The sequence below is a fragment of the Durio zibethinus genome, chromosome 13, assembly GCF_047325235.1.
Source record: "Durio zibethinus cultivar Kanyao isolate XHJ-2024 chromosome 13, ASM4732523v1, whole genome shotgun sequence".
In the NCBI taxonomy this organism is placed as follows: Eukaryota; Viridiplantae; Streptophyta; class Magnoliopsida; order Malvales; family Malvaceae; genus Durio; species Durio zibethinus.
The window spans coordinates 23,236,949-23,248,975 of NC_143174.1; the positions used below are offsets into that span (position 1 = coordinate 23,236,949).

At 32.5% G+C, this 12,027-nt stretch overlaps 1 protein-coding gene across 1 annotated transcript; it reads left to right on the forward strand.

The window, feature by feature from the left end:
• Positions 1-5,656: 5,656 nt before the first annotated feature.
• Positions 5,657-11,891, forward strand: LOC111303169 (putative ABC transporter B family member 8). The gene is made up of 9 exons (XM_022899240.2): positions 5,657-6,045; positions 6,159-6,213; positions 6,509-6,687; positions 6,829-7,286; positions 8,112-8,652; positions 8,752-8,931; positions 9,433-10,716; positions 10,825-11,240; positions 11,331-11,891. The coding sequence occupies exons 1-9, from the start codon at positions 5,806-5,808 to the stop codon at positions 11,680-11,682; spliced, it is 3,705 nt and encodes a 1,234-aa protein (XP_022754975.2). The 5' UTR covers positions 5,657-5,805; the 3' UTR covers positions 11,683-11,891.
• The last annotated feature ends 136 nt before the right edge of the window (positions 11,892-12,027 follow it).

A 12,027-nucleotide genomic window follows, 5' to 3' on the forward strand; every position in this document is an offset into this window, starting at 1 on the left:
TAATTCACTTGCAATCTGCAAATTCCAAACCAACAGAACAAAAAGGATAACCTAAGAAATATAGATTAAAAAGAAATTTTTATTTTTGCCCCCATGATGGAAAAGAAGGATAATACTACCATATATAACAGCATGGAGCAGGCTTGGGAGCTATCTCTGGCCCATTGTTAGATTTTAGAGTTCCCATGGGTGGTACACGGCCTAGAATCCACCATTTTTTTTCCTTTTTCTTTTCTGATTAATCTGTCTGTGTTAAGCCCAATATATTAGCGAGTGACTGCTTGAATTATGCAAAATATTTGAAATGATCGAGTGTATTTTACAAAGAAAAAGTGGTTTGTATTGAAAAGGAAATAAGAGAAAAAAATAAATTATGTACCCACAAAGGTTAGTCTAGCTGACAAGAAAAGGAATTCATTTTTTTTTTGGTCATCCTAAATTCAATCTTAAAAGAGTAATACGAGAATGTTTGAATCAATATCTTTATTATCAAATTATATTATCGTTTATACATACAATCCAAGATACAAAATTTCATACAATGCTTCTAATACGTTATAACTAATTATCAGCATTAATCCAAGTTTATAATTATTGCAATATAAGATGAAATAATGGTTCCTTGCTTTTCCCAGCTCAAAGTTGCCATGAGATTGGGAAAATAAAGCTAGAAACAGTTAAACTTTTTGCATGCCATAATTGGAAAGCACAGTGGAAAGAAAAATGAGCATATAATCCAAACATCAATCTTGAGTCTTGACCCATTAAAATATTGCTTTAACTCAAAATTTTCTTTAAACAAATAAAAAAAAATTAAAGATCAAAGTCCAAGATCAAAAGGGTGGCAATATTTTACATTTTCTTCATGTAATGGAAGAGCTTTTGATTTTTGTTTTTTTGTTTGGGAATAGAGAAAAAGATAGAGCAAGTGTCTTTCCTGTCTTGTTTCCAGTCTAATACCACTGGTGAATTAACTTTTGTCGATGTCTAAATGGAGAGGTCCCCTCCCTATTGTCCATTGAAGCATGCTTAATCCTAATTGCTTTGCCATGTACCAAGGTGGTGAAGTCACAAGCAAGATGATCGGAGGCATGAACCAAGACCATCGCCATCACTTTCAACCTTTTTTTCTCTTTGGATTCATCATTTATGCCAGTTGCTTTAATAATTAATTAAAAACATTAGCGTGGAACTAAAGTAGTGTTAAAATTAGTGGTTTACAATTAAAGTGAATATTGGTCCCATTTTCTTAGTTTAATCATCTAAAGCCTTAACCCTATCTTTCCATATATATTAATCATTTTCAATACGGATCCATATAAATAATTAAATTTTAGGGTTTGAAAATAAAATATTTAGATCTGAATCCATACGATTTTTGTTGGTAAATAATTTGTAAATTTAAAGAGCCTCAAATAATTCATAATTTTTTTTTGTGTGGATTGACGATTTATCTTAATTTTGAGAAGAAGATAATTTTTTTATTCTTAAATTTTTTTTGACAAAAAAATATATAAATATATATTAATCATTTTTCTCTATCTTTATTTTTTTTAAAAAACAATGCAATAGCAAATCCACACTTAACAATGAAATATTTATGGATACTCTTAAAAATTAAAAAAAATTTAAAAATTTTGGACACTATTTTTATTGATAAAAGAATTTAAATTTATGAATAATTTTTTATATATTATAAATGAACATTAAAAAAAAAAATTGAATTCGCCATATATGATGTTAAGCATATTATCAATTCTTGTGATATTTTCTTTTTATGATATATATATGGAATATTGATTACCATATTTTTTGATACAGTTATTAATTTTTCTTTGGAATATGATGCTATGTTGTTTATCAATAAATTATCTCAAAGATTCGATTGTGCGAGAATTATTATAAAATTTGAGGTGACATCACTTCAAATTATTATTCATACTTGTTTTTTTTTTTAATCCGTGTGTGAAATTTTCTATTATATTTTTTATAATTTAAAATTTTAATTTATATTAAATTTTTTATTTAAATTAAGATAAAATTTATATATTTTAAAAGATTTGAATAAATATAAGTTTTTAAAAATTAAATAATTGATTGGATAAAATTATTTTAAACTATCTTATATATCAATAATATAAGTTATTCATCTAAGTGTTTACGTAAATAAATTTTATTAAATTTTTATATATGTTATATTATGATATTATATATAATTACTCTTGCTTGATTTTAGTTCTAGGGCAATGTTAAACTGTTAATTTCGTTAATTAGTGGTCATTTATTATAATCAAATTTATAATTATGATAATGCCACATCAATATTTCGTGATAATTTTATGGTATTTGACCTATAAAATAATAATAATAATAATGGGAAATCAGTCAACTTTATTACATTAACAAATTCAGGGTTTTCGGCCACTTTAGCGACATATCTAATAGATGAAGATCTGTGGATGCTTGATATACTGCAATGATAATCTCAATCTCTGGAAATATCATTTGTACTAAGATAGGCAGAGGATATAGCATAAATTCTAGCTCCATCTTAATTGGCACATGCTTCATACGTTTTATTGCTCATTAGAACAACATTAATTAATTATTTATTTTATAAAAAAAGAATATAATTTTTTTTAAGGTTTGGATTGATTGTTGTTTGACCTGTTTTTTTTTTTTTTTAAATGAAGTAAGATGATACATATTTTTATGATATAATTAAAAATAAATAAAAAATTTTAAAAAAATTTTAAAAAATGAAACATGTGAAAGTCTCTCAATACTGGTTATAAAGTTGGAAATTTATACTTATGATTATAAAAAAAGAACTCAAAAATAATAACTCCACTCCACTTTATCTCAATTGTTTATTAAGTCCACTAACTGAAATTAATTTTAAATACAATCAAGTTTAGGCTAACCTAACATTAACATATATAGAAAATGGAGATGGGTTAATTTAATTTAATGGCTAATACTAGCCTATGCTATCCTTGAAAATTAGTCTGATATATACAAACCTCACCAAGTTCAGGTCGAGAAATAGAGATGGGTTAATTTAATTTAATTTAATTTAGGGCGTGAAAGAAATTGGTGAGATAGATGTTGAATCATTGATCGAAGAAAATTTTATAACATATGCTTTTTTTTTTTAAAATCATATAAGTTTTGTGGGTTTAATCAATCATGATATCACATGTCAACAGTTTTTAAATAAAAAAAAAAAAAAGAAGTTGCGTTTAAGATTTTGATTCTAAAGATGAATTTTTCTCTCAAATTTTGTATATTTGATTGAGAAAATAAATTAAAGCATTAATTTAAATTTTATTTAGTATTAAATCCTTCGTAAGCATAACTTTAACATAAATTGGTCCATCATACATAAACATGCTATGCAAGAAAAAAAAATATCAAATCAAAATGAACAAACAAAAGTGGTAAGCCGGCAAAAAGAACCCCATTTATATATATTCATTGTTACAATAGTGGCATTTTTCATTAAATAATATTAGGATATTTTGTAAGCTGCAATGTTTTGACCAAAAAAAAAAAAGATTTATAGCAGATTTCATTTGAAAAAAAGAGTTTCCGAAACGTCACCTAAAGAATTTATAAGAAAATCAATTCATACGATCTAAATGGAATCCAATAAGATTTTATTGGATTGATGTAAGGATGGAAATTGAGGGGTTTCTGCCATTTCGGGGGAACAAAAAATCTTATTTTTAACCAAGAAATATCTTATTCTTATAAGAAAAGTGCCAAGAGAAAAGATGCAGAAACTAATGATTTATCCTTTGCCCACATTGCTCACCACAAAATAATGGGATTTGAGACGGAACTTTTTTTTTTTTTGTCATTTTATTCTAGGAAATCTTCATGTAATCGTAACAAAAGTTGGAGATATAAAGGAAAAATCTTCCCCGGCCCCTTCAAGGCCCTTCAGCTAAATATCTTGCACCATACATAATCCTTGGAAGTTACAATTATATATGTTTCAAATATTAGAGAAAAATGCATGCACAAAAATTTTGGATTCAAAAAAAGCAAAAATGTCTTGTTTGATTGACATCTTCAACATTCCTAAAGTAGAAAAGAACAACTACAACAATTGATTGGAAAACATGAAATTGCTCGATGTCATGTTATAAGTGAAAGGAAGATCTCATATCTCCTCTAGATTTCACATGTCTGAAAACGAATTTTGTAAATTAATGATGGGGCAAGATCGATATTAATTGATGGTGTAGTGAGGTTATAGACAAAGAAAAGAGAGGTTCAGATATTCTAGTATCCCTTTGCATTTATAATGTGAGGAAAGATTCTGTATGTTTTCTTCTCTATTAATTATAATTAATCAATGATCTTTTCTAATTGGGTTATCAATCATATGCATTATTATTATAGGACATGGTAAAAGGACTTAATGATCTGATGATATTTTTTATTTGTTTTACATTTAAAACTGTTAGAATTTGATTTATGATCATTAAAATTATCAACGGATCACGTTAGTGTTGACGATGATATTTTCTATTATTTGTATGGTTGTAGGGATTAGAAAGGCTGCTTTTCTAGCTTACAAGAAATAGGATTTTAATTTAATTATTGTGTTATTTCATTTTGAGTGTGAGAGAATATGATTAGAAGTCTGGCTAGCACTACAACTCAGAATATGATGCTATGCCAGCATAGGATCAGTGCATCCAACTGACTACAATTTGGATAGATATAATGGAATATGCTTTATGTTTATAAATTTTTTAAAAGAAAAAGACCTGCTTTACTTTAGGAAAAAAAAAAAAAAAAAGAAGCCTTCAATTTTTAAGAAAAGAATCTTTTATTTTTCAGCTCATTCCAAGAGCTTTTCTTCTTTTCAATACTTTTAACCCTTTTTAACTTTAAGATTTAGAAATTATACAGTCTAAATTTTGCTGATCTCTACCCTTTAAATGATGATATTCTTGATGTATTAAAATATCAAAAGAATTGGTTATTCCCGCATTGCTAGTTTCATGGTCATTCCTTATAAAGCAATTACTCTTACAACAATTCAGGTATATATAATCTGTGTTGGTGCATGTCTTTCATGTTGTAATTATATATATATATATATATATATATATATATATGTTACTGACATCATGACAGAATGCCAAATTTATATTGACCTTGGATCTAGGAGTTGGAAGTCTACTATAATTAATCAAATCTTTAATAATTGTATAATAAAAAATCAATTAAAAATAAAAATTTGACATTAAGGACGTGTTTAAAGTGATATCACATCACAATTGCTAAACTAAACCATTAAAAAAATGAAAAGAAGGGAACAAGAAACAAAAATGGCCCCAATTAAAGGGTGGTCATACTCATCTTTTCTTGAACTTACATAAAAAATGGTTTATCCTTGTTCTCATGGTAGTGAAAGTAACAATAACCAATACCATGTAAAAAAATAATAACAGCAACAACAACCCTGACCAACACCATAAAAAGACTATCTTTAACAACCCCACAAAAGGCTTTGTGACAGATATGAAGTTTTTTTTTTTTTTTGCCAATGACATATATAAAGTTCACTTCATGGAAAACCAGCAGCCATCATTGCTCTAGTTATATAAATAGATATTCAAATGCCCAATAGTTTGGTAGAGCAAATTGAGTCTTTAATGTCATATATGCTTGCAGTCCTCTTTTGCTTTTCTTCTTTTATCATCTCAGCTTGCTTGATCAGATAATTTTCTTAGGAAAACCAGAAGTTTCTTTGAAACTGATCAGTTCTGATCAGAAGGAAAAAAAATGGGTTCTCCAGAGAAAAATGGGTTCCCAAGGGAGCAGGAAAGAAAGCATAATATAGGCATAATTTTCAGATATGCTGATTGGGTTGATATTCTGCTAATGGTGTTGGGTACCATCGGAGCTATAGGAGATGGAATGTCTACAAACTGGTTAATTGTCTTTGCTGGCCGCATAATGAACATCATGGGTTATGGTAATACCCAACAAAACAATAACAATTTCATGGAAGAGGTCGAAAAGGTTAGCACTTTAGTTACAAATTATAACTGGCAGTCAATAATCTCATTCGTTTTGCTTTTCTTTCTGTCCCTCATATGTTTTCCTCTTTTCTTTTTTTTTACTTTTCTTAACAGTGCAGCTTATTCTTTATATACTTGGGATTAGCAGTCATGGTGATGGCTTTCATGGGTAATTTCAAGAAACATTTTCCCACATTTTTGTGTAGCTTTCTGAGTGAGGACAAGGGGACAGTCCGGTACAAATAAGTTAAACCTGTTGCAGACCATTTCCAAACAGCAGGGATCCGAGGAAGCTAGCTTTAATTATAACCAAAAATGAAACAAGGAAAATAAGAAGCTCATTTTAAGAAACCCTAGATTTTGGAATGCCCTAATTTCGATCAAACTGATTACCTATTGCATGTTAAAATATATAATATATAATGGATAGAAAAAGACTAAATTGATCTTAATATTGCTTGCAGAAGGCTACTGTTGGAGCAAAACCAGCGAGCGGCAAGTGTTGAAGATTCGTTACAAGTATTTGGAAGCCATTCTTAGACAAGAAGTTGGCTTTTTTGATTCACAAGAGGCGACTACCTCAGAGGTCATCAATAGCATATCAAAAGATACATCTCTCGTACAAGAAGTCCTTAGTGAAAAGGTATCCATTATATATGTTATTCATCGCTCAATCTCATGAAACAAGTTCCAGATCTGCTTTATTAATATTGTTAATTAAAATCCAGAGAGTGAAGTATTCCTAACATTATCTGTTTATCATTTCGTTTAATTACATTTTCAGGTGCCAATATTTGTGATGAATTCATCAGCCTTCATCTCCGGACTTGCATTTTCGGCTTGCCTTTCATGGAGGTTGGCTTTAGTAGTTTTTCCAGCATTAGTTCTCCTCATCATTCCAGGAATAATTTATGGAAAGTACCTTCTCTATTTATCAAAGAAAGCTTCCAAGGAATATGTGAAAGCAAACAGCATTGTGGAGCAGGCTCTAAGTTCCATTAAGACGGTTTATTCATTCACAGCTGAAAGGAGAATATTGGAGAGATATTCAGCAATATTGGATAGGACAATAAAGTTGGGGTTGAAGCAAGGAATAGCAAAAGGTTTGGCAGTGGGGAGCACAGGGATTTCTTTTGCAATATGGGCTTTCCTTGCTTGGTATGGAAGTCATTTGGTAATGTACAAAGGAGAAAGTGGAGGAAGGATCTATGCAGCTGGGGTCTCCTTTGTATTGGGAGGACTGTAAGTCAGGCTTTATTTACTTGCCTTAAGCCATCTTATTTATTTTTTATTACTCATATTGATTAATAATTAGGTCTGCTCTATGTTATATAGAATATATTAACGCATGAAAGTGCTTAAGGAATCTTCAATAAAATATTTACATATTCTCATTTCCAAGTTTCCCTAGTTGAACCTATTAAGTTCTCCTTTGAGCAAGGAAGGGGGGGGGGGGGGGGGGGGAGAGAATGAAAGACACTTGGGAAGAGAAAATTATTTTCTTCTGTTTGGTAAGAAGGAAATTAGGAAGATATATGGAGGTATTAATTATTCAACCGAGTAATCCTTTTATTTTTATTTTACAATTCAATACTTTTTTCTTCAATTCTTTATCTCTTCTCTTGTACTAAATATCAAAAGAAAAAGAAAAAATTCTTTTTTTTTTTTAACCGAAGTTTCTTTTCTTTTACTTGTCTCTTGCCATACACCTATTTATTGTTCAAGTAAGACCTGATTGGAGAAGTAGATTTAACACTCGACTATATGAAAATTATCACGAAAATCTTGATGTTGTGATATTTAGAACTAAATATTTGATCACAATCACCTTGATTGGTTTCAATAAGTAATCATTTATTATACTCAAAACTTTGGGATTATAATGATGTGCCACATTAAAATTCCCGTGAAGTCAGAATTTTATAAGATCATTATTCGATTTGGCAAATGAAAAGCATCATTAATAACCATTTGTCTTTCAGATTGTCCATCTGTATGTAGCCACTAAGTTGAAATTGAAGTTTCTCTAGCTATTTAACTAAAGTTGACGTGGTGAATTGAATGTAGGTCTCTTGGAGTAGCACTTGCTGATCTGAAGTACTTCACAGAAGCTGCTGTCGCTGCTGCAAGAATATTTGCTAGGATTGACCGAACCCCAGAAATTGATAGTGAAGACACAAAAGGCGTTGTGTTAGACATAATTCGAGGAGAAATAGAATTTGAGCATGTCAATTTCATATATTCTTCTCGTCCTGATTCCGTTGTTCTCAAAGATTTCAACCTCAAAGTTGAAGCAGGCAAAACTGTGGCACTTGTTGGCGCAAGTGGAAGCGGAAAATCTACAGCAATTGCACTGGTACAACGTTTTTATGATGCAAACGATGGAGTAGTGAAGATTGATGGAGCTGATATAAGAACTTTGCAATTGAAATGGATCAGAGGAAAAATGGGGCTTGTTAGTCAAGAACATGCATTGTTTGGGACATCAATAAAGGAAAATATAATGTTTGGGAAGCTAGATGCTACAATGGATGAAGTCATGGCTGCCGCCATGGCTGCTAATGCTCATAATTTCATAAGACAGCTTCCAGAAGGGTATGAAACAAAGGTGGGTGTTAAGGGAGATTGATTATGTTTGTTCTTTTCTTGAGTCAAATCATGAAGTATAAATTCAAGTCTAACTTTTAACATCATAAAAATTGAACAGATTGGCGAACGCGGAGCACTTTTGTCAGGAGGACAAAAGCAGCGAATTGCGATTGCCAGAGCCATTATCAAGAACCCTGTGATCCTCCTACTTGATGAGGCAACAAGTGCTCTTGACTCTGAATCTGAAACACTGGTACAAAATGCACTTGATCAGGCCTCCATGGGAAGAACCACTCTTGTACGTGCTGACTAATTGAAGTGCTTTTAGTGTTTAATATCAATCAACTTCTTTTTTATAATTATTAGTGCCAAATTCAAATAATGAGTGATGAAAATTGTATGTATTTCTTTGGATTTTGTTTTGTGACAAAATGTGTTTTTTTTTTTGAAATAGACAAAATGAGATTAAATATTCTGTTTAGCCTCACCAATTTTTCAATAGTTGATTCCTTTTAAAAGGTGTTTTTAAGGAAAGCAGTATGATAATTTTTCTACGAACTTTCTTTGAATAGTTCTCTTAAAACACCCAGTCTAACAACAGGTTTCCTCTTTATTGTTCATTGTTTTTCAGCAAATATGAGTTGTCTTTGGCTACCAAATAAACCTTCTTTCTTTTTTTTTAAAGTTGCTTACCCTATTTTATTTTTCTTGTCCCACTTTGCTTTTTCCTTTTTTGGTCCTGACTTGCATTTCTTCTTCTAATTAATTAATTACTCAAAGTTAATTACAATTTGACCAGGTTATTGCCCACAAGCTCTCCACTGTTCGAAATGCAGACCTCATTGCAGTGGTTAACAATGGTTGTATCATTGAAATGGGATCCCACAACGATCTGATAAACATGGAGAACGGCCACTATGCACAACTTGCAAAGCTACAAAGACAATTCAGCTGTGATGACCGTGAACAAAATCCTGAAACACGCCTTTCTTCTGTTGGAAGAATCAGTACAGGCAGGCTAAGCACAGCTAAATCAAGCCCAGCTTTCTTTGCGACACCATTGCTTAACATTGAAAGTCCAAAACCAGTATCTCATCCCTCTCCTTCCTTCCTTCGGCTTCTCTCTTTAAATTCCCTAGAATGGAAGCAAGGTTTGATTGGTAGCCTCTCAGCTATAGCTTTTGGCGCAGTTCAACCTGTCTATGCCTTAAACGTTGGTGGCATGATTTCAGCCTTCTTTGCAAAAAGCCACCAAGAAATGCAGTCTCGTATACGTACTTATGCTATGACCTTTTCTTTACTCGCCTTGTTCTCCATCATTCTGAATCTTATTCAGCATTATAATTTTGCTTATATGGGTGAGCGGCTAACCAGGAGAATCCGAAAGAGAATGCTAGAAAAAATGTTGTCCTTTGAAGCTGCTTGGTTTGATGAAGAGAAAAACTCTAGTGGAGCTTTATGTTCTAGTTTGAGCAATCAGGCTTCAATGGTTAAGACACTTGTCGCAGACAGAATTTCATTGTTAGTTCAAACTACTTCTGCTGTGAGCATCGCGATGATTATAGGACTAATTGTCGCGTGGAAGTTAGCGGTGGTCATGATTGCAGTCCAACCTCTCACAATTCTATGTTTCTACACACGAAAAGTTTTGCTTTCCAGCATGTCAACTAATTTTGTCAAGTCACAAAATCAAAGTGCTCAAATAGCTGTAGAAGCAGTCTATAATCATAGAATTGTAAGTTCATTTGGGAGCATAGGTAAGGTCCTTCAACTTTTTGATGAGGCTCAAGAGGAACCAAGGAAAGAGGCAAGGAAAAAGTCATGGCTGGCAGGAATTGGTATGGGGTCTGCTCAATGCTTAACCTTTATGTCCTGGGCTTTGGATTTTTGGTATGGAGGTATATTAGTTGAAAAGGGAGAGATATCAGCAGGGGATGTGTTTAAGACTTTCTTTGTCTTGGTGAGCACTGGAAAGGTCATAGCTGATGCTGGAAGCATGACCTCTGATCTAGCCAAGGGCTCAACCGCGGTGGCATCAGTGTTTGAGATCCTTGACCGACAATCCTCAATTCCATGGTCTCAAGTAAGCAGACAGTTTCCTTAATGCTCAAATATGTAGTCAAATTAATTGAGCTTTTTGTATATTACAGCATAAAATTTGCTTTAATTAATCTGTTGACTATTGTATTAGGGAGGAGATGGCACCAGTGGAACAAAGTTAGAAAGAATGACTGGAAAGATAGAGCTGAAGAAGGTTGATTTTGCGTATCCAAGCAGGCCAGAGACACTAGTGTTACGCCAATTTAGCTTGGAGGTGAAACCAGGCACAAGCATTGGACTAGTTGGGAAAAGTGGCTGTGGAAAATCAACTGTTATTGGATTAATCCAAAGATTTTATGATGTTGAAGTGGGGTCGGTGAAAGCAGATGGCATTGACATAAGAGAACTAGATGTTCAATGGTACAGGAGGCAAATGGCACTTGTCAGCCAAGAGCCAGTGTTATATTCAGGCAGCATACGAGAGAACATTGTGTTTGGAAAGCTTGATGCATCAGAGAATGAAGTTGTGGAGGCAGCTAGAGCTGCAAATGCTCATGAATTTATCTCGTAAGTTGTTACTTTCTAGCCATTGCAGTAGTGGCATTGCAACGTTGAAATGTGCTAATAATTCTGGTTTGCATTGAATTTGTTCTGTAGAGCACTGAAGGAAGGATACGAAACAGAAAGTGGAGAAAGAGGAGTACAATTATCAGGAGGACAGAAACAAAGAATAGCCATTGCTAGAGCTATAATTCGGAACCCAAGAATTCTTTTACTGGATGAGGCGACTAGCGCCCTTGACGTGCAATCTGAACAAGTTGTTCAAGAAGCACTGGATCGAACCATGGTCGGAAGAACCACAATTGTGATCGCTCATCGGCTTAACACAATAAAAAAAGTAGACTCAATTGCATTTGTTGCCGATGGGAAGGTGGTAGAGCGAGGCACCTATGCTCAGCTCAAGAACCAGCAAGGAGCATTCTCCAAGCTTGCTAGCCTTCAAACATAATTGCACTTGTTTATTGGATTAATTAAACTTAAAAGAGATGTCCTAGTTGTCTATCAAATGCATAACATTGTACTAATGGAGCTGTGAAGATATCTAAACAGCTGGTGTTTAACATGATCCATGACAAATAGCAGTGATTATTACCTTTGTATCATATATAAGGATTGCAGGTAGGTTTCGTTTTTGTTTATGGAGACCTTATTTTCAAATGCCGACTGCTGGAAATAGAAATTGAAAATGGGAACGATTTAGAAAGGCCGATATTAGTCGAATACTCGAATCCAAGTGCTCTGCCCCACTTATTTTCCCTATCCGTTCCCCGACTCCCAAAACAAGCCATTTGTC

What these genes read in the sequence shown, in the direction of transcription:
- LOC111303169 (XM_022899240.2), top strand. Translation starts at nt 5,806, where the DNA reads ATGGGTTCTCCAGAGAAAAATGGGTTCCCAAGGGAGCAGGAAAGAAAG. An exon ending in AAGAAGTCCTTAGTGAAAAG is followed by an intron (nt 6,688 to 6,828) that starts GTATCCATTATA and finishes TTACATTTTCAG; the next exon opens with GTGCCAATATTTGTGATGAA. An exon ending in CCATGGGAAGAACCACTCTT is followed by an intron (nt 8,932 to 9,432) that starts GTACGTGCTGAC and finishes CAATTTGACCAG; the next exon opens with GTTATTGCCCACAAGCTCTC.